Source organism: Martes martes (assembly GCF_963455335.1).
Source record: "Martes martes genome assembly, chromosome: 9".
Taxonomy (NCBI): Eukaryota; Metazoa; Chordata; class Mammalia; order Carnivora; family Mustelidae; genus Martes; species Martes martes.
This window is the reverse complement of record NC_137896.1, coordinates 22,087,557-22,110,469: the sequence shown is the minus strand read 5'-3', so window position 1 is coordinate 22,110,469 and position 22,913 is coordinate 22,087,557. Positions and strand designations below refer to the sequence as shown.

Sequence of the window (22,913 nt, the reverse complement as noted above, 5' to 3'; positions counted from 1 at the left end):
GTCCTCCTGGGAGTGCTGTAAGGGCTAGTAGCAAGTGGACTAGACTGTGGCTCTCAGATTGCTTGAAGGAGTTGGAGAAGTTTCTTGAGGTATCCCAGGGGCTGCTCTGGGGGAGAGAGGGATCGATCCCAATCCAGCTGTTGTCAGAATGACTCACATTGGATTATTATTATTTTTTTTTACACATGGGGTTTCCATATCAGATTGGCAAAATGAACAAACTGAGAAAAAGATTTTAAAAAATCATTTGCCTTAGCAAGATGAAGCATACTTGGTACCCTGGACAGAGCAGTCCGAAAGAGATACAGGTGCACTACGGGGGTCCGTGTGCACAGAGCGTTGCCGAGTTTTCTCTTGTGTTTTTATTTTTAAACTTTGAACCTTGGGACTGTAGGTCTGATAGATGCCCTCTGGGTTCCTCCTGGTCAGAGGAGCTGCAGTGGTGGGAGCAGAGACTAATCTGCGTCTCAAGAAATAAGAAAGGTGTAAACCAACACAGTGTAGACAACTGTGTCATTTCCAGAATGTTCTTCTCCCCCGTTTGTAACATACACAGTGGTCTCTGTGGCAGCTGGTGCAGCAGCCAAGACGCTCGAGTTCTGACAAACTATGTGATCTCGAGCCACATGCCTCCTCTGTGGCCTCTTTTGTTTTAGTGACCGGCGTTTTATTTTGTTTTCCAGTAGAGAAATACAGAGAAAACTTAAAAAGGCCCCAAAGTCAACAGCCCAGTAATCCATACTGACATCGAAACAAAATGACAAAGTGTTCATAGTTATGAAATTCAAACAGAACAAACTGAAATTTTTCTTACGATTCTTCCCAGAAAAAAAGATGTATATGTATTCCAGTATATACACTGACATCTCTAGAGTGTAGAATTTTACACAAAAGAGATCCTCTTTTATTTTATTTTTAAAAAAATTTTTTTAATTTATTTGTCATAGAGAGAGAGCACAAGCACGCAAGCAGGCAGAGGCAGAGAGAGAAGCAGGCTCCCGCTGAGCGGAGGGCCCAATGCAGGACTCGATCCCAGGACACTGGGATCATGACCTGAGCCAAAGGCAGTGGCTTAACCAACTGAGCCACCCAGGCATCCCATCTCTTTTATACCTGACCTTTTTTCTTAATGACTGTCTTGGAGATCACTCCTCATTGCCCTCTGTGGGCCCACCTTACACTCAGTCCCACTTAGGAGTGGGTCCTGACTTATCCTGCAGTCTCCCATCAATGGGCCTGCGGCTGTTTTGTCTTTGGCAGTTAATGATGAATGTTTCAGTAAACTTATTCGTTCACACTTCTTTGCAAAGTTTTCAGAGTTGATATCCAAAGGATGAACTCCTGGCTGTGGAATCACTAGGTCAAGGAACACAGAAATTGAGATTTGCTTAGGGCTTGCAAAATTATCTGGGATTATTTGTCCTTTGCCAAATAAGGTGATTCAAACAAACTGGGGGCATGTGAGAACCCCCCATAATTCAAGCTGTGTGCGGACAAGCCCATCTCCCCGCCAGCGCTCGTTTGCTCACACAGCCCATCCCTCTGTAGCTGGGAATGCCACCTGCCCAGGTAACAGATGCTCCAGGCAGAGATGGTGTTCTCTCTCTCTCTCTCTCTCTCATGACTCCTCTGGCCAGCAGGTTGATGGGACTGCCCCAGGGGGAAAGGAGTCCATAACAACCACTCCCTCCATCACCACAGAGACCATATCGACCACCATGGTAAGTAGGACCCAAGAGTCTTCCCTCTCTGACCAGCCTCCTTGCCCTCGGGCAGCCAGATAACAGCATCACGTCACTGGCTGTCTGGGGTGGTCCTCCTCTGCCCTCCCCGCGTCAGGCATAGGACACAGAGTCGATCTCTTCTTGTCAGGCACCATCGTTACCACAGGACACCCAGTCAGATCTCAGTTTTCCTAACTGAATGATGTGGGGGGGTGGGATCCCTGAGTCTCAGTTATCTGGACCGTCTCAGCCACAGCAGGGGTAGAGGGAGGGTGGTACTATTCGATTATGTGATTATGGGCAAGGCGTGAGGATTGAGCTTGATAGTCCCTGACGGACCCTGGCGGCTGTGCAGTTTCTCGTGTCTCGGGCCACTTCCTTGCCTTGGTCAGTAGATGGCGTGCAGGGAACCTAAAACTGGAAAATCAGGATTTTGAGACCATCTCCTCAGGCTCTGGTTCTGATACTGATGTGCTGCCTGACCTGTGAAGGAGGGTCCTTGGCCTCAGATGTCTTCATCTGTAAAATGGGAGTAATCCCCGTTCTGCCTGTTTCATAGGCTCTTTTTTTTTTTTTAAAGGTTTTATTTATTTATTTGAGAGAGAGAGAGAGAGAGAGAGATCACACCAGCACAAGCAGGGGGCCGGGCAGCAGAGGGCAAGGGAGCAGGGAACCCAACATGGGGCTCCATCCCAGGACTCTGGGATCATGACCTGAGCCAAAGGCAGAGGCTTAACCAACTGAGCCACCCAGGCACCCCTGGTTCACAGGTTCTTAAGAGAGTCCAGTAATGTCACATGCTTTAATGATGACATAGACCAGATAGCTTTAGGCACCCAGGCTGTGTCGCCAGGCAAGGTGCCAAGAACTGTATGTGGGTGATCTCACTGAGTCCTTACAAAAACTGGAGGGGATTCTCTTTTTTCTGCACCCTTTACAGATGAAGAATCCGAAATGCAGGGAAGTAAGGTGACTTCCTAAGGTCACACACCCAGTACGTAGTAGAGACAGGTCCAACCCAGAAGCCTCCCTGTGCCCCTCAACTGCTCTGCACCCTCATTTTGACCACTGTGAACACTGGCCGCTGGGGCCAGGGCCGGGGCCGGGGTCGGGGCCGGGGCCGGAGCTGGGGCCGGGGCCGGAGCTGGGGCCGGATCTGTCTTGAGTCGGTGTAAAGTTGTTTTCAAATGCTTTCTCTTGCCAAACCCCCAATAGACACCTAGGAAGGGAATGACGTTTAGACTTACCCAACAGGTAGGTTTTGAGCAAACAAAGACAAATAACTCTGAACTGGTTATCAGCTCGCACCCTCTTTCCTGGTCACTCTGTCCCACCTCTCCCTCAGTCCTTCTCCACGTGGCATCGGGACGCTTCTAGGGCTAAATTTAAGTTCATACTATGGTGAATAGGCAGTTACATCGCTCATTTACCCACGTGCCCACCCACCCACCCACCCATCCATCCATTCATTTCTTCCAAAAACATTTCTTAGTCTCTGTTGCCTGCCTGATTCGGAACACAGAGTTGAAGGAAATCTATTGCCTGCGAGAAGACATTTGTTCAAGTAGTGATCACAGGCTTGTGTCATTGTTTAGGTCCTGGGCACACAGTGGTGAACAAGGCCCAGCTCTCCCACGTCCTGGCAGGGTGACCCCTGGGCAAGTTACCTGAACCTCTCCAGGCCTCAGTTTCCACTTCTGTAAAATGGGGTGACAGGGAGCAGTAATAGCACATCCCTCAAAGGGTCGACCCAAGGAGGGACCAAGGTAATCTGTGCAAAGGCGTGCCTGGCACATAGGAAGTGGTCTGTAAATGTGAGCCGCTGTACTTCTTCCCTGCCTTCATGGAACAGGGTGACAGTGCTTTTTGAGGGGGCACAGGGAGGAAGGGTATGGGGTGACACCCATGCCAGGAGAGAAGGCTTTACCTCGGCAGGGACAGCTGAGCCATCCTTTGAGGATAAATGACGGCGTGCCCACAGCAGAAGGCGTTCTAGGCAGTGGGGACAGCAGGTGCGAAGGCAGGGATAGGAAGGAGTGGAGCATTTGGGGAAAGGCAGGTGGTCAGTGAAGCAAGATGTCAGGTGTGTGGAAGAGGAGCGGGGTGGAGGAGAAGAGGCTGGAAAGGCAGTCTGGGCCAGAGCGTGAAGGGCCTCAGATGTCACATAGGAAGTTCACACTTTATCTACTGTGACAGTGGGGGGCAGTAGGCATCCCTTCAACTTCCGAAATGGGCGTGATGTCATCAAATGTGTGTTTCTGTGTTTTAGAAAGATTATCCTGGCAACTGTGTGGGACGTCACGAGAGAAAATGTCCCTCCTGTCCTCCCTCCCTCCTTCCTTCCCTCAGCAAATACTTGTTGAATGCTGTGTGATGCGCTGTGAGCCCAGCACTGAGGGAGACAGAAAGTGCCCTGAGCACGCACGCCATTGGGAGAGATGGAAAGAGAAGGCGGGGAACTGGTTTAGGGGCTGCGGCAGAGCTGGTAGGCAAGGAGGTAGATGCTGAGAAGGAGGGCAGGGTTGAGGGATAACCAGGGGGAGGAAGGTGCAGGATTTGGTCATTGACAGAATGTTCAGGTAACAGAGGACCCGATGGGCTGGTGACCTAACCCTGACCTAGCCATTTTTGAAGCGCAGTCCTGGGAACCTTTAGAAAAGCAAATCTCTGCACCCCGCCCCCCAAACCTATCAAATCAGAAACTCTGGAGCAGGGCCCAGAAATCTGTGACAGCCCTCAAGTCGGAGAAGCTCTGATACAGAGAGCCCTGGAGGGGGTTGCTCATTAGTGGGGAGGCAGTGAATTCCATGTTGGATCTCTCATGAGTCCAAGGTGCCTATAGGACATGTCCAGGGGGAAATACTGAGGAAACAATTGGTTTTAAAGGTCTGGGTTTCGAGAAAGATCTGGGCTCTAGATAGAGGAATAAGGACAGGGGCCTTGTGAGAAAGCCTTGACTAGCTGAGGCAGCCCCAAGAGAGGGTAGCGAGGAAGAGAGCCCTCAGCTGGAGGGAGGAAGGGTCCAGAGCAGAGATGATGGCATTGCTGTGGCCAGGGAGAGAAGCCACACCTGCTGGAGACAGGAGAGAAGACTGGCCGAAGATAAAGGAGAGGTGGGCAGTGCAGATGGTGCCTTGTTTCAAACGACCTGTTTCCCCTTTAGTGGCCTCCCTTTTTAGTGTGAAGGTGGAGGTGAGGCTTTGTCCGGGACAGAGGGAGCCATGGGAGATGAAGAGGCTTAAGGGGAGAATTGCCTGGGGCGATAGTAGGACTCAGAGGGGCTAGTGACTCTCCGAGGCTGGCAGCAAGGAAGCACAGAGCCCAGAAGGCTGCTGCCACCCTTTTTCTGAATCGAAGCAGAGTTGAAACACAGTGTAACATTGGTTTCAGGTGTATGACATCGCGATTTGACAGCTCTGTGTATGCTGTGCTCACCGCATGTGTAGCTGCCATCTGTCCCCACACAACCCTGTTAAAGTACCACTGACTGTGTTCTCTGTGCCATACCCTTGATGCCAGGGACCTGTTCATCCCAGAACCGGAAGCCTGCACCTCTCGCTCCCCTTCACCCCTGGCTGCCTATCCCTCCATCCCTGCCCTCTGGCAAGTCCTAGTTCTCTGTATTTATGATCTGTTTATGCTTTTCTCATTGGTCTCTTTGGTTTTTTCGATTCCACATAGAAGTGAAATCATACGGCATTTGTCTTTGTCTGACTTATCTCACTTAGCATCATACCCTTGAGGTACATCCGTGCTGTTGCAAATTGTCAGATCTCATTCTTGTTTGTGGCTGAATAAGAACATTGTATATCACATCCTCTTTATCCATTTTCTCTCGGTGGACACTTGGGCTGCTCCCGTATCTTGGCTATTGTAAATAATGCTGCAAAAAACATAGGGGTGCATATGTCTTTTCAATTAATGTTTTTGTTTTCTTTGGGTAAGTACCCAATACTGGAGTTCGTGTATCCTATGGTATTTCTAGTTTTAATTTTTTTCCAAGGAACCTCCATACTGTGTTCCAGAGTGGCCACAGCAGTTTGCACTCCCGTCTGCAGGGCACGAGGACTCCCTTTTCTCCACATCCTCGCCAGCACTTGTTTTTTGTCTGTTTGAGACGTGCCATTCTGACAGGTGTAACGGGATAGCTCATTGCAGTTTTGATTTGCATTTACCTGATGATGAGTGATGCGGAGCATCCTTCTTTGTGGGCAAGCCTGCCTGCTTTTAGGCCTGCCGCCAGGCCACATTCTGGGACTCCATCTGAGAAAGTTGCTCACTGGCGGAATGCCAGCTAAATGCCAAGGTCACTGCCTTGGTTGGAGGCAGGCTCCGGGTCGGGTGGGGAGTGGTAGGCAGGGCAAAGGCAGAGAGAGGGCTGCCATCCTTACCTGTCCTGGCAGGCAGAGGTTGTACAGACCAGGACCAGGGCTCAGCTAGAACAGACATAGCTCTGAGCCCCTGGACAGACTGGGGTGAGCCCAAGATGGTGCAGAAGGTGGGAGGTAGAGGCGGGTGACCAGGCCCCCTGACAAACATGGGGCACGAGTCTCTAGTGGTTAGAATCCACCATAGGACCAGGAGAGCTGCCACAGGGTGAGCGTTCTGAGGGCAGAGAAGTGTTGCACATTGGGCTTGGAGTCTGACAAACGTGGCGGGGGGGGACATGAATAAGCCACTTGATGTTCTCTGGCCTTCTAGCTTCTCCAGTCTGAAGCAGGAATATTCAAACAATTTCCTGTGGTCGTTCTGAGGATTAAATGAGATAGCGCATCCTTAGCATAATACCGAGCGCATGGCAAGGACTCAGAAGTAGGTATTATTACGTTGTTGGTAGCTAGCCTGTGTTCTTATGTTTATCCTAAGATTGGGATTTGCCAAGCCCTTTCTCCTCTGTTAACTTCATAATGTCTCTGAGGGAGTTGGGCAGGGTGTCTTTTTACAAAAAATGTTTAAGACAATATTTTTAGGGCAGTTTATTTTTTTAGAGCAGTTTCACAGCAAAACTGAGAGGAAGGGACCCCATATGCTCCATAAATGGGGATATATACAGAGATATATATAGAGAGAGATTTCCCACATGCTCCTTACCCCTGCACACACGCAGCCTCCCCCATAATCATTACCATCGGCAAACCGACATTGCAGGGGTCCCGTTTTATAGGTAAATCCATGAGGCCCATGGAACAGAGGTGGCTGTGCCCAGCTCATGGGACTAGATCATGGCAGGGCCAGGACGAGAGCCTGAACGTCTCCCCTCCTTTGGCAGTGCTTCCTGAGAGCAGTGCCATGTCTCGTTCGCCCTTGTCTCTAACCCCAGGCACTGTACATGTTGAACAAGTGAGTACGTGAGCCAGTGAGAGAGTAAGTATAAGAGCAGGTGTGTGTGTGTGCATGTGAGTGCGTGACAGTGTCACTCCTCAACCTCGTGGCCGTGAGAGCAACACAGCTGTGCGCTCTGGCCATCCTGGGGGCCCACTCACGCGAGATCCGGCCATCTGAGCACTATTGTTTCCCCAGGAGAACAGTCTCAAGTCCGGGAAGGGGGCAGCTGCCATGATCCCAGGCCCACAGACGGTGGCCACGGATATCCGTTCTCTTTCTCCGGTAAGTGGGTAGGGCCAGCTCAGGCTAGGGGACTCTGTGCTGAGAACGCAGTCCGTAGGTGGCCCGAGTGAGCGCAGTGTAGAGCCCAGTGGGCTGCCCTTTGAAGCACAATGCCAGGAACGTGGATCGCTCTCAGATGCCTATAGGGCTCCCTTGTGCCCACCAGAGTCTCATCCATCGCCTCCACCCCCCACATACACACACCAGAGGGCATCGCAGCTTAGGGTGATGCAGCCCCCCTCCTTGGTGATGCCTGTGATGGGACAGCTCATTTGCATCTGCTGTCCTTACTGCCCAGGAGGAAAGATGGACTAGGAGTCCAGAGGCTTGCACTCTGGACGTGGCTTTTTCAATGGCTCCCGTGAGTGTGAGGCTGTCACTGTGAAGTCTCTTGCATCTCCTGCATTCTCCAAGCCTGTCCGTCTCCTTGTCTAGCCCCGGAGGCCACGTGTTCCCAGCTGTGACAGGGTGGGGTTTGGGAGGGCTCTGTTTCTACCCTGGATCCCCCATTCATTCTTCTGAGCTGCCAGGATTCTTTTTTTTTTTTCCTTCAAAGATTTATTTATTTATTTGACAGAGAGAGACAGCAAGAGAGGGAACACGAGCAGGGGGAGTGGGAGAGGGAGAAGCAAGCTTCCGGCTGGAGCAGGGAGCCCAATGCAGGGTCCGATCCCAGGACCCTGGGATCATGGCCTGAGCCGAAGGTAGATGCTTAACGACTGAGCCACCCAGGTGCCCCAGCTGCCAGGATTCTTAAAATCTGGGGTCCTGTTAGAATTCTGGGCCTCGGGAATCTCAGGTTCTAGGAATCTGAGAGTCAGTGGTTTGAGAACGTCATGGATCAAGCATTCTGAAGATCCCAGTATTCCTGAATTCTTAGAATCGGTGATTTGAAGCATCTTGGACTTCCAAACTTCACCCTTCTGGGGCCCCCTTGGTTGACTCTCCCCACTCCCACCCTACAGAGCCCAGTGTCCTTACCTGACCCCGGGGGTGGGGGTGGTTATATTCTGCAGATCATCGGGAAAGATGTCCTCACCAGCACCTACGGCGCCACCGCGGAAACCCTCTCCACCTCCACCACCACCCATGTTACCAAAGTGAGTAGCAGCAGGGCGCTGTCTGCCCCCAGCCTGGCTGTGGGGCTGGGCAAGGTCATGGCCATCGCTGTTCCTTGTATCGTGGACAGAGAAGACCGGCAGTGGTCTAGCTTCTGGAGTGCTATGCGCTTTGTTCTGTACTATGGGTTGTCCTAGGCACAGGCCCCGCCCCTCATCATCGGCAGCCAGGCTGGCAGGGTGGGGCGGGGGGCAAGACCCCCTTCCCGGAAGCAATTCGGAGCCGTGGCTTTTGTGCCTTATAGACCTTACATGCTGGCAGGATTTAGAAGGGGTGATGTAAGGAAGCCTCAGAGAGTGAGGAGGGCTCTTCTGGAAAGTGGGATTTGTGCGGGGTCTTAGGAAGCCGGGTAGGACTCGTGAGGGAGGAGAAGACAGACACAGACGTTCTAAGCAACGCAGGAGATGGGAGCAGAGCCTACATTTGCTTATTTGTTCACTGAGTGGATGTTAGTGGACGTCAAGCTGCTGCCCCCCTCTGTGCGAGGGGCACAGGTGGTGGCTGCAAGCGCTGCATGTTTGTGAGGACGGCAGCGGGGGGGTCTCTGTCAGGGAGAAGTAGCAGGGGAGGGGGCGGAGCTGTGGGGAATTGGGGTGGACTGGAGGCAGGGGAAGCCAAATAGAGACAAATGAGACAAAGCCCAGGACAGATGGGACTAGGAAGGGTTTAAGAGCCATTGGAACACTGTCAAGATTTTTTAACTGGGGAGTGACCCAGCACAAAGAGGTTTAAGAAGAGGAGATTAGGTCCATCAGTGTGCACAGGTAGATGGGGGAGTGAAGAGAGAGGGCCGTGGAGTGACTAGGGATGAGGGCCCTGGACTGGTGGGGGAAGGAAGAGGCAGGGCTACGGGAGGGACTCCCTATGCATCAGCTGTGATGCAGCCAATGAGCTCAGAAGGCTGAAGGCAAGTGGTTCCATGCCTGGGTGGCCAGGAGGGAGGCAGCAGCGGGTGCAGGCCAGAGAAGAAGGCCTGGAGGAGAGGGGCCGGGAAGGCAGGTTGAGGGGGAGGTTCTGCCGAGCCATCTAAGGGAGAAGCCCGCTAGGTACCACTGGCCCTTCTGCACACACCAACTGTCCCAGCCCTGCCCCATCCCGTGTGTGCAGGACTCAGCACCTTTGCACGTTCCCAGGAAGCTCCCCCCACAACACCCCCTGCCCACCCACCAAAAGCATTTGTGAGCAATGTTGACTTCACTGAAAGTTTTATGGGAAGCTTTTCCATCACACACCCCGCTGCATACAGCTCAGAAAACTGTTCTTCCCCAAGTTGTCCCCCTCCCTCCTCCCTACAAACCAGGAGTCCCCTTCTTTCTGTCAGTTCCTGGCTCCTGCTGGGATTTCCCTCAGCTACCAACCTCCTTGATATGCCAAGCAGTTAGTTCCTTCCCCATCTTCTACTTCTAAACTTGTGCCAAACCCTGCCCTTCCGGAAAACAGTGGACGTTATAAGCATCACCAACGTGGTTTTCTCTTGTAGTGTTGTTTGAAGTCATTTAAGATAGAACCGTGTCACCATTCACATTTCATTCATGTGTTCATTCAACAACTCTGCATTTAGCACCTGCCCTGGTCAGATTGGACGGTTGTGGCGGGGGGTGGGGGGCGGAGGGGATACGGAAATGAGCAAAATGCCGCCCCTGCCCTCAAGAGCTCCAGCCTAGTGAGCCAGGCCGGGTCACACACACAAGGTCAGCATGAGGCAGAGAGCCCCAGAAGTGGTGCAAGAGAGACAGACTTGGTTGGGCAGTACCAAGGCAGGAGGGAGGGCAGGGTCACCGACCTGGATTAGGGAAACATGACTTGAGCTGGGCTCAGAAGACCTAGAGGGGGCAGTTTGGCAGTTGGGGGAGTGGTAGCCGCGGGCAAGATGTGCCATCTAAAGTCCCAAAAACCAGAAGAGGGAGCCAGGAGAGAAGGTGACTGCTGGTTCCAGCCTCGTCCTTGAGGGGTGCTTTGGATGGGTGCCCTGTCACACCCTGGCAGGACCCAGAGCTGACCTTACTGCCCTTTCACTCTGCAGACTGTGAAAGGGGGATTTTCTGAGACAAGGATCGAGAAGCGGATCATCATCACCGGGGATGAAGATGTTGATCAAGACCAGGTATGGGGGTAGGGAACGCTCATCCTGGGGGCAGTCCCCAGTCCCTCCCATATTGGGTCACCCGTGGACAGCTGCCCTTGTGGGCAGAGATCATGGTGATCCTTACTGAGACAAGGAGCTCCAAATGAGCCCCAAAAGAAGGGGCATAGAATGGGAGCCCCAAGAAGCCAGAGACCCCAAGCTCTGGGCTCTCCCTTTAACTCTTTGACCAGTGCCTCTCCTGGGCCTCAGTTTCCACAGCTGTACACGAAGGGGCTTGTCGGTCTCCATGGTCCATCCTGTATTCGATAATCCGTTCCTCACTTTGTTGCTCTTGTCTACCAGGCCCTGGCTTTGGCCATCAAGGAGGCAAAGCTGCAACATCCTGACATGTTGGTAACCAAAGCTGTCGTATATAGAGAAACAGATCCGTCCCCAGAGGAGAGGGACAGGAAGCCACAGGTAAGACGTCTGAGGCTCAGCAGCCAGGAGAGGGAGGTGGTGAGATCTTCCGAGGGTCGTTTCTATCAGGTGGCTTAGTCCCAAGCACAGCTTTAAGTCCCCACGTTCCTGGTTTGTGGCTCAAAGGAGAGAAGTAGCTTCCTCAAATATAACAAATCAGAGTGGGGAATGGGGGTGGGGAAGATTGGTTCCTTGACTTCTTGGGGGTTTCAGACCCAAGTATATCTGGACGTGATAAGGCCAGGGAGAGAGGGTGGATAGCCCATCCTGAGGCGGGACAGCTGGAGACAAGCATAGCCTTACTGGCCATTACCTAAAAACCTGAAGCCAGAAAAAGGCCCCTCAGGCCAAGGGCCACCTTCCTGTCCCTGAATCTCTGCCTCCATCACAGGTCACTGGATATTGCTAAGGGGGAATATGATGACCAGAGTCCTTGATCCCATCTGTGTTGCTAGATCGCAAACCCTTGACTTCTCAGGCTACCTTGGGTCAGAAACTTACTTTTCTGTTTCCTTACGGACGGACCATGCCTTGCTGAGCAAGAGGAGGGAGATGGTGCTGTAGCAGACAGGGCTTTTATTAGCCTAAATTGGGGGAGGGGTTCTTCTGGTCCCTCTGGAAATTGACTGAATTTTATCAGGCATATAAAATGAAATCTCACAGACATTGAGTTGAGTGGGAGAATTCTATTTAAGTTCAAAAGTAGGCCAAACTAATCAGTGATGGTAAAAGTCAGAATACTACTTAGTTCCGGGATATGATATTGACAGGAAGAGTCACAAGGAAACCTTTGGGGGTGCTGGAAAGGTCAGCATCTTGAACAGGGTAGGTCACATGGGTGTAGACATATATAAAAATGTGTCGGGCTATATACTTGGATTTGTGCTGCAGTGAGAAAAGAACTCGTCTCAAAGACCCCTACAAGCAGCAGATCTCCTTTGGATCTCTTCCCTGATGAATAAGACTGTGTTTTCTAGAGAGATACAAGAATGTGGATCACCACTCCCTTCTTGTCAGAAGAAAATGCACTGAAACATTTTCCTTCCAGCTTGAAGGGCTGCCAAGCCCTGGTCTAGACAGTGCTGTCCAACAGAACTTTTTGCAGTGATAGACAGGTTTTCTTCGTACCGTGCAACACACACGGCTGTTGAGCAATTGCAGTCAGCTAATCTGAAATCAGACATGCTTTAAGGGTAAAATTCATGCAGGGTTTTGAAGACTTAATATGAGAAAAGGCATGCAATATGTCTCAAAAGTGTTTCTATTAATTACATCCTCAAATGATCATGTTTGGATGTATTGGGCTAAGTAAAATACATTATTAAAGTTCATTCCCCCTGTTTCTTTTACTCTTTTTATGGTAATTTAAAATTTAGAATTTTAATTTGGAAATGAAAAGTTTCTATCTAGAAGAGGTAAGGGAATTGGAAATATCCAGAAAATGTAGCAAGTTCTATCTAAAGGAATTTAAATTCCATAGGTGGCTCTCATTTCTATTTCTGTTGGACAGCACTGCTTCTACAGAAGTTGAAGCTGGTCATGGGCAGAGCCTCCTCCCAGCCTTCCTTGGACTTCCATGCAAATGTCCCTCCTGTCCCCTCCATTGTCCAGTTATTCCTGCCCGTTGTCCCCCAGATCTCTGAGTGGTAGTGCATTGGCGGCATCACCGGGGGAATACGGGTACTGGAGAACTAAGATCATGAAGTCTGATTTAGAAGGGCTGGACCACACCTGGGAATCTGTATTTATACATTGGTCCTTAGGAAGTCCATGGGCAGCCACTGCTGCAAAGAATTCTGTGCTTTGAATCTGGGGACCTGACTCTAGTCCCAGCCGTTCCCTCCTGGGCAAGCAGTTTCCTCACTTGCAAAAAAAAAAAAAAAAAAAGAGAAGGGGCAAGGCCTTTCCAGGCATGGCTTTCTGGCTGCCAGTTTGCTTTCGTAGAGTACCTGTCACGTGTTTCTCTTATTTTTTCCTTTCCCTGTCTTTTTCCTCCCCATCTTTCTTGGGGCATTTCCAGCCGGTTCCCCCAGCTCTTGCCTTCCCATTTTCCCTGGCCGCTCAGGGCTCTCATCCCTGCTGCCATATCCTACATCCCTCCCCCCGCCACACACACACACACCCCCAGCAACCAACACCGTGCAACCTTCTACATGTGCCCACTTGGTGCGTCTCATTTGCCCCTCTGTTAGTTCTTCCTTTGATGGCGTTGTCCACATAGAACCGCTCTCTGTCTCTTCTCTCTCTCCACCCTCCTCCTTCCCTCTCTCCTTCTACCCCTCTCTCTATCTCTTCCCTCACTCTCCCTTCCTCTGGTCTCTCTCTCTCTCCTTCTCTCTCTCCCTCTGTCTCTCCTCTCCTCCTCCCTCTCAGATCCTTCTGTAAAGTTCACCTTGTTCGTGTCACCCTGGAAAGACAGAAGTTTCTCCCGTGCCTTTTCTCTCCGTATGCTTTACGCTACTTAGGAAACACCTTTGACCCCTAATATCCGCAGACTCTCTCATTCTGGGGAGGGGTCTTCTCTGAATTTGAAAACTCTTTTTTAAAGTGCTTGAAACATGTCAGTTTGATGGATGGATATATCTTGGTAGCCCACGGAAAGATCTGGAATCCTGCAAACCTGACTCAATCTCAGCCCTGCCTGCCATTAGCCATGTGACTTCGAGCAGATTGTTTAATCTCTGCACTTTGCTCATCGGCTAATGGTCAGCAACCATAATCACAGTGACAACAACTGCTGAAATGTATGGAGTGTCTACACTCTTCCAGGCACAAGGACACACACTTGACCAAAGTATTGTCATCTGCTCATTCTGATAAGTGAAGAAACTGAACCCCTGAGATGTTAGGTGACTTGCTTGGAGCCATGGGGCTTAATGAGGGAGTCAAAGCTCATCTGTGAAACTCCAGAGCCACCCTGTGGTCTTAACCTCCTTAACCCATAGGGTTGGTGAGATCCTACATACACAGCAGTTAACACGGCGCCTGGCACATAGTAAGTGCTCAGTAAAAGCTAAGGGTGACTCTGATTATTATCAACTCAAATTAAGCTGTCAAAACACTGCACACTCAGACTCTGATGTAATAAACTAAGAAGAATAAATTATAATACGGCATCATTTAGATGTCCTCGGCATCTCTGAAGTGTCTAAAGCCTTTTGAAGACATCCCACGTCATGTTTACACTGAGCTATAAGACTTCAAGTGCAGCCTGCCACTGTGGGGGAAAAAAAAATCCTCAGGAAGTTAGCAGAATTGAGTACAAAGAACACACCCTTTGGAGCCCGAAACTCCCTGCTAGCAGTGTGCCCAGAGGAACCTCCTTGGGCCTCGGTTTCCTCATCCACAAAATGAAGTTCACCTAGGAATTGGAGCTGCGATAATAATTAGCATCTGTGAGTGTCTTAGTTTGGACTACTTTGACAGCGCACCATAGACTGGGTGACTTAAACAACACATGTTCATTTCTCCCAAGTATGGGGGCCTGGGAAGTCCAAGATCAAAGTGCAGGTGGCTGTCTTCTCTATATGTCCTCATGTGGCAGAGCAGAGAGAGAGAATCTCTCTTGTGTATCTTTTTATAAGGGCATTAATCCTATATATGAGGGTTCCATCCTTACAACCTAAGTACCTCCCAAAGACCCACCCCCCCAAATCCCTCACATTGGGAATTAAGGCTTCAACATAGGAATTTTGGTCTGGGGGTGGGGGACACAAATATTCAGTCCACAGCAGTGACACACAAGGACAGCACCTCATATACAGAAGATCCTTAGCACTGTGAACCCGCATCCTTATCCCCCGAGGTTTTGCCATGTTCAGGGATGGACGAGAGCCCTGGATAAGTCAGACTGTGAGCTTCCGCCGCCAGCCTGGTGCACAAACCCTGGCTCCTTGTAGGTGTCCATCTTGCTGGCCTTTAGCTTCTCTTCCCTCCCTGAATTCTCCAGAAACATCTGTTCAGAGTGCACTTGACTCTTGGCCTTCCTCCCAGAAGTTCCTTTTCTTTGAAGTTCTTGCTCAGAGTGTGGAAAGCACACCCATCTGACACAGGGTCTTTTTACTCCCTGCAACTCTCAGGCCAGATGTGTGGTTTCTCTTCCATCTTCTCCCACTGGCCCACGTCCCTCAGACAGGACCTGTCTCCACAACACTGCAACACCCAGCTTCCTTACCTCCAAGATCTGGCTGACATGGAGAAAAAACTGACCTGTTTCAAAGCAGGAATCTTGGGTTCTCGTCTCATTTCTGTCACCAACTCACTGGGATGTTGAACCCTCTGGGTCTCCATTTTCCCGTCTGTCAACTAAACTGAGAAGGGTTTCGTGTCTATGACTCCCTTCACACTGGACCCTATGTGAGTGGGAAAGGGCAGAAAGGATTATCCATCCCCCCCCCCCCGTTAAGTGGTTCTGGGGAGCTGCTATGCACCATGCACAGTGATGAGCATTAGAAAGACAAAGATAGGGACGCCTGGGTGGTTCAGTGGGTTAAGCCTCTGCCCTAGGCTCAGGTCATGATCTCAGGGTCCTGGGATCAAGCCCCGCATCGGGCTCTCTGCTCAGCGGGGAGCCTGCTGCCTCCTCTCTCTCTGCCTGCCTCTCTGCCTACTTGTGATCTCTTGTCTGTCGAATAAATAAATACAATCTTTAAAAAAATTATTTAAAAAAAGAAAGAAAGAAAGACAAAGGTAAGTAAAAGGCAACCATTGCCCTCAAGGAGAGCCAAACGGTGTGTGGCTAAGTTAACAATAGCAGTAGTAATAATAGGAATGGTCAGGTACTTATTCAGTGGTTCCTGTTTGCTAACCTTTATTTCGAATCCTCCCCGTAACTGCGTGAGGAAGCACCCATTTTACAGAGGAGCACAGGAGGCCTAAAGAAGTTAAGAAACTCACCCAATTTGGCAGAGCTCGTAGCCCATGGAATGGGATTTGAACTCCGGCCGTCTGGTGGTGGACCCCATGCACCTGACCACAATTGGAGTCAGACTTGAGTTGGAATCCAAGCTCCAATTTCTTTATGGAAATGCTGCTCCCTGGGGTTTAATCCCAGGATACACAGGCCCATGGAGATCAGAGAGGAAAAACAAATAACTTCTGCAATCACAACTAAACAATTCTTAGACCAGGAGGAAGTAGGAAGAAAAGGTGAACCGCATGTGATCTGAGCCTCTTAGTGTTAAAGGAAACTTGGACAGATTTCTAGACAGATGTGGGTTCAGGTCTTGGCTGTGTGGCCTTGGACAAATCACTTGATCTTCCTGAGCCATAAGAAAGGGCATACAGGAAAGGGAGCTAAAACCACCTCTTGCCACGTATTTAAAGATGAATGAGAAAAAGTTACTAATTTTTCTTGTCCTCTTCCTTCGTGTCCCCTTCCCTCCATGCCTCCGGCTCTAGGAATCCTGACCTCTGTGAAGAGATGCTGGCGCTTCTGGTCCAACCCAAGCCAGAGAACCGTTAAGAAGGGGCCTTCATTCTGGATTCTCCGACTCAACACCGCAGTCCCAGCTGTGACGTACTGTCACCGAAGAGGGACTGGGAAAGGAAAAGCATATATATATATAGATATATATAGATATAGATATATATACAGGAAACACCGCGTGCTTGCACTGCTGCTGGGGCTGGCCGCACCTTCGGCCAACAGCAACAACCAACATCTGAACACCTACATTTCCTTTGCAGACAAATTGAAGAACTGGTGGGATTTTTCAGGAAAAAAAAAAAGTATATATATATATATAAAATGACAATAATCTCTCACTCCCCCTTTCGAAGCCCTGCGGAATGACAAAAGCAAGCCAGACCACGATGATCATTGGAGTCCAAAAGGACCCTGGTTCTGCACGTTACCTTGTGTGGACAAACGAGCATTCCATTTGTCCCGAAGCGTGTGCTGCCCACTGCAGTGCAAAGGAAACACGTTTGCAGCAAAGCAAGAGAACTCTCAGCAGCGAGACACGCGCCGTCAACCGTTTGCCAAGAAAGAAAGAACATCCCCCACTCGGAAAGGAGGAGGAACACTGGATTATTATTTTTTGGGTCTTGACACTGGGCTGCAAAATCCACCTTCCTTTCTTCCACCTCCCCTCCCCCTCGACTCACGCGTCTTGTTGTCATTTCTGTCTCGGCTCCCTCCTCCCCCTCCCCCACCCTCTGTATCCTGGTCCTGCCGATGACTCTGGTTTGAAACAAGAAAAAGAAGAGAAAGCAAGCAGAAAACCCAGCCACAGGAAGGAAAGTAGACATTGTGCGTTTATGGGTTGTCATGATGAAGGTGCAGCTTGTAGGAGATGTGTATGGATGTGCTTTTAAGTTATGTATATGACATATAACAGGAAACAAATATTAAAATAAACAGTGCTGGTAAGTATGAAGCTGACATTTTAAAATTATAATTATCCGACTGTGATTGATGTATTCCAAGGTTCTTAGATCGCACTGAACCGGCCCAGCCAAGGAGACCTGGACTCTGGCTGCGGGCTGCTCGCAGGAGGAGCTGACGGTTCAGCGTAGTAATACAGTGTGTGGTATTTGTAACTGGTTGATTGGTGGGGAGGGGTGGGGTCCCCAGATGGAGGGGCAGGGATTTGGCAAGGAGGAAGAAACCCAGATGTAGTCCAAGATGCCTTCCCCGCCTCGGGCAGTAGCCACCAGGGCCTGATCTGTGCTCAGCTGTGGGGTCCAGGGTCAGGATTCCACTCCAGGGGCCCCGGCTCAGCCCCCAGCCCCCTAGGGGGTTTGCTTCGGTTTTCAGTCTTCTCTTTTTTCGGCCACATGTCTTTTCCCTGACCACATTGTGACAGCTGACTCCCCATGCAAAGAGATGGGACACCCTTGGCCACTGCATAGAATGGTGGCTTTAACCTGGCTGTCCGGAGACCCTGGCTCACTCTGGTCCTCTCCCCTCCCGCATTCATTCTCTTCCTCCTGGGCCAAAGCACCCATGGCAGAGACCCTGAACAAGGGCAGGCCCTGACAGGACCAAACTTCATTTCCAAAGGCCTTGCCTACCACCTTCCCCCCATCCCCGCCCTGAATAAACCGCTGATGAAATATGGTGTTGCTCAGAGGCTCCTTTTATGTGTGAGACTCTGGCTTTGGAAACCTCCCCTTCGGCAAGCATCTGAGCTCTGAGCTTGTACCCTCAGAGTCCCCAGAACTGCCTTCAGACCGCAGAAGCCCTTGGAGGTTACCCCAACCAAAGCTCGAGCTTTCCCAGGCTTGCCTGCCAGGAGCTGCTCCCCGGAGCTCCGTGAGTCCCCTTTGGAGGGAATATGTCCCTACTGCACTTTAATTTCTCAGTCCCATCTTACCTCCCCTGCCCCACCTCTACAGTGGCCACTGAAGTCATTCAACAAATATTTATTGAGTACCTGCTTGTGCCAGGCACTAGGCTTGGACTGCAGGAGAGAATGTGGGGGAGGGGAGGGACCTGGAAGCCCTCCGAGCCAACCTTACATCTTCAATCACGGCTTGCCCCTCTGAGAGCATTTCCACATTCTCTCCAATTACTGACCATTGCCCGGGGATACCCCCCCGGCTTACTTATCAGTTACCCCAGTGACATAAATGCTTAGTTTGCTAAGCTGGTGCTGACCTGAGAAAAAGAAACTAGAACAGTGTTGGCTAAATAGGACAAAATGGGACAGAGAGCAGGCAGAGAGAGCCCTGCCCCTGGGGCTCAGAGGGCAGATTCAGCCATCTCCCCCCCCCCAACCCCCCCCGGAGCAAGACCAGTGGCTCACTCCAACCCCCCCCCCCCCCGAGTGTGACAGCTCACTTCCCATGCACCAGGTTCTTTTTACTACTTTGGTGGAGAAGCCACAAAACTTCCCACCCATCTCAACCTGAAAGCTCCTATTTTCTTTCTGGGCCAAGAGCTGGAATGGCTCCACCCTTCCCGAGCCACCAGGAATGTGGCTCGGGCACCCCTGTCTTTGCAGGAGCCAGGTGTCCGAGCACACTGGTCACACCTCAGAGGGAGAGTATTTATTCTGGATCCTGCACCTGAATGTGTGGCTTCAGAGCAGGGATGAAGGGACCAGGCTTAGCTTGTGAGCTGGTCAGGGTTTGTGGAGCTCTCCATCCCACGGATGCTGTGACCTTCCTTCCGTGGAGAGGCAGGTAGTGCCACCAGGGAGGAGGGGAGCTGCAAAGCTGAAATCTAGGGCACTGTTTCCTCCCATCCTCCTCTTCATAGAGAATATAGATGTTTGTCTTGTCTGTCTTCAACCTACTTTTCTTTTTTCCTTTTTGCATTTCTCATCCTTTGTGCTGCCTCTCCACCCAGGAGACCATGTAGCGTGGTGGAAAATGTCCTGGAGGGTATCCTGGCTCAGCCCCTAACTCACCATGTGACATTGGACTAGTCCCACCCCCCCACCCCCTTTGGGGCCTCAGTTTCCCCATTTGCAAAATGAGTAGGATAAACCAGATGCTCTCCAGGGTCTTTTCCTAGTCTGCTGTCCTACAGATCTTCATTTTTCTCTTGTTTTGCTTTCTTGGGATCTTTTCCATCTGAGGGGACAGGAAGTGCCAGGACCTGTTTCAGTTTGTGAATCCTGCAAGCACATTCCAAGACTGGCCTGCGATTGCATGAGCAACATCACTCTAAATAATTTTTTTTTCAAAAGCACCTTCCAACCAACTGCGATGCTGTCCTGTTCCTTTTTACTCACACCCCTCCCTCCCCTCTTGTCCCCACGCTCCCCCACCTCAGTGCTCTGTGCTGTATGCGTGTGCTCTCTGTTCTTGTATACTCAATAAAAGTGAAATAAATGTGTTTGATGCTGAACCACAAACTGCCTTGGCATCTCTCTCTCTCTCTCTCTCTCTCTCTCTCTCTCTGCCCTTAGCTACCAGTACGGGTTGGTCTTGTGCAGATGGATCAAATTGGGGTGGAAGAAATCCCAACCTTGAACACTTTCATGCAACACATATTTGCAGCTTCCAGTATGGTCCCTGACTTGGGTTAGGCTTTGCAGGCACAATAGCAAATAAGACAAATTTCTTGCCCTCCGGGAACCCTCAGACCTGTGGAGTGCTGGAAACATAATACAACAGGCAAGCAGTCTGAGACAGTTCTGGAGTGATCAGCACCAGGAAGGAAATGCACAGAGGCAGGAGATGGCTGTTGAGGGAGACCACTTAAATAAGGTGGCCAGTTATGGCCTCCCTGAGGAGGAGCTAAATGAAGAGAGAGATCCAGTAAGGTGAGGGACTTGGGCAAGATATTCTAGGCAGGGGCACCTGGGTGGCTTAGTCGGCTCAGGTCATGATTCTAGGGTCCTGGGATCAAGTCCCGCATTGGGCTCCCTTTCCCACTGCTGGTGCTCTCGCTCTCTCCCGCTGCTTGTGCTCTCTCTCTCTCTCTCTGTGTCAAATGGATGGATAAAATCTTAAAAAAAAAAAAAAAAAAGAGTGGGGCGCCTGGGTGACTCAGTGGGTTAAGCGCTGCCTTCGGCTCAGGTCATGATCTCAAGATCCTGGGATCGAACCCTGCATCAGCTCTCTGCTCAGTGGGGAGCCTGCTCCCCCCACCCCTGCCTGCCTGCCTCTCTGACGACTTGTGATCTCTCTCTCTCTCTGTGTCAAATAAATAAATAAAATCCTAAAAAAAGAAAAAAAAAAACTATTCTAGGCGGAAGGAACAGTAAGTCTGTGGGCCCCATGACATAGAGGGGTTTGATGCATGGAGGAACAGCATGATCCCTCCTCTTTCTGAAAGAAGAACACTTACATTGGGGGTCTCATCCTACAACCCTCTCCATGGAAACCTAGTGGTTAATGTATACAGTGACCCCCAGCTTCAATCTTTGCCCACCTCCACATACATTGCCATGTCCCTTACATGCCACTTGTCCCATTATTGACTTATTTAAATGGACTCTGTAAATTATATATATATGTGTGTGTGTGGGTGTGTATACATGTATATGTACATATATATATGAAACAATATTACTTCCATAAATCAAAAACTAGTGTCACTTGCCAAAGAAAGGAGGTCTTCATAAAACTAAATGCAAAAATATAAAATTAAAAACCCATAATCCATGTAAAACTTACTCCTTGGGCTACCTGAGTTGCATGTACCACACTTTCCTTTTTATTCTAAGTGGCTCACCCCAGGCCACCTTTCTCTATTGCTCCAAATCTCACAAGCGAGAACCACTATAAATAATTGGATGCATTTTCTTCCACTATATCTCTTCAGAGCTTAAATTACCTGGGACGTACCATTCTAAATACTATTTTAAACTTAAATTCTGAGCATTTCCTAGCAATTTTGAATACTAAATACTATTTTGTTTCTTTCCAAAGGTAATTAACTCAATGACACAAAATGCTGTGCAGTGAAAACAATTCTTCAACGCTCTCTGGAATCCCATCCATTGTCAGAGGTAGTTGCCTTCAGGAGCTTTGGGAATCCTTCCCTAAATTTGTTTCCTGTACATCTCCTTTAGCTATCTGCCACCCATAGGGTTCTGGAATAGAACACGCTTTGCAAATATTGGGTCCCCACACACTCTGGATCTGTATCTTTATCTCCTAGAAATTCAGGGTCAGCCTGTGTGTTGCTTGGGAATAACCTGGGGTTGATTTATCTAGATCAGTGGTTCTCAAATGGAGGGGAGGGAGGTGATTTTGCCCTCCCCCAGGGAACATTTAGCCATGTCTGAAGACATTTTTGGTTGTTACACCTGAGGGGTGCTATTGGCATTCAGTGGGTGGAGGCCAGGAATGCTGCTATACATCCCATAATCACGGGACAGATCCCACAACAAATCTGATCTGATTTGTCAGTAGTATCAGAGTTGAAAACCTGATCTGGATGGACGTGTGACCCATAAGGTAGCATTCCAGGGCCACCATCGGTAGCTTTCAAGCTCTGATTCAGGGCTGGAGTCTCTGAGAGATGGTGAGCCCAGCTGGAACAGGGAGCTCTGAGATCATAAACTTAGCTCAGCACCCGCACTGGGAATAAGGAGGGTCAGGGAAGGAGCTGAGCTTCTTCAGACAGGAAATGGAACCGACATGACAGGCGGAGTTTGACAGGCGTGACTGTGACTGATGGAGGCCATCTCTGGTTAATCCTGCAGCAGCTTATTGTGATTAACTGTGACTGCAGGGCCCAGTATGGTCTGCAACCCACCTCGAGATGAGCTTTGACTGAGAAAGATTGGTGTGTCCAGCTGTCACTGAGGAAGTGTGACAGACAATCTAAGAAGCAGCGGCACGGGGACAGGAACAGTCAGTCAGACCGTGGTTTGCATCCTAGCTCTGCCACTCTCCAGCTGTGTAACCTCTCTGAGCCTTGGTTTTCTCTTCTGTAAGCTGGGAATACTAATATCTACTTACTAGGGTTATGTTAAGGCTTAGAAGTCATATATGAATGGCCTGCCCTATGGATATTGGACTTACCTAGTCAGTCCCCACAATCATACAAGCCAATTCTTTGTAAAAAAAAAAAAAATCTCTTAATATATATCTCCTATTTATTCTGCTTCTTTGGTTGAACCCTGACTGATACAGACGCCCAGCACAGAGCAAAGCCCTCAAACAGAAATCATTTATTAATACAGTCATTAATTAAACTTGTGATAGATACACGCACCCAGCTGAACCCTGGTGTGTGGCTTCGGGCTAGGTTCCTGGGAAACAACAGAGAACCAGACAAGAAATTCCCTCCCTTCGGGCACGTTTGTAGCCTGCACCACCTGAGGACACTGGTGATTATGGCCGGAGGGACCCATGTAGTGGCTATTGCTGCTGGGACGACTTCTCTGCCCTGCAGGCTGGGTTTCTGACAGTCTCTTTTAGGACTGAGTGTGGTTTGACAGCGACTGGGTGATAATGGGCCAGTGGTGATACTCAGGTAGAAACTGGCTGACAGGGACTATTACTGAGCA

The 22,913-nt window shown here is 50.0% G+C and overlaps 1 protein-coding gene across 1 annotated transcript in view; it reads left to right on the top strand.

The window, feature by feature from the left end:
* The window catches only part of EPB41L1 (erythrocyte membrane protein band 4.1 like 1), a gene marked incomplete at its 5' end in the record, with an annotated part of 53,777 nt that extends 33,984 nt beyond the window's left edge, over positions 1–19,793 (top strand). The window contains 6 exons of the mRNA XM_080813456.1: positions 1,641–1,721; positions 7,245–7,331; positions 8,348–8,431; positions 10,474–10,554; positions 10,879–10,995; positions 16,396–19,793. Of these exons, the coding sequence (XP_080669582.1) occupies positions 1,641–1,721; positions 7,245–7,331; positions 8,348–8,431; positions 10,474–10,554; positions 10,879–10,995; positions 16,396–16,404 (459 nt within the window). The 3' untranslated portion in view covers positions 16,405–19,793. The remainder of the gene's footprint in view (positions 1–1,640; positions 1,722–7,244; positions 7,332–8,347; positions 8,432–10,473; positions 10,555–10,878; positions 10,996–16,395) is intronic.
* Positions 19,794–22,913: the final 3,120 nt, after the last annotated feature.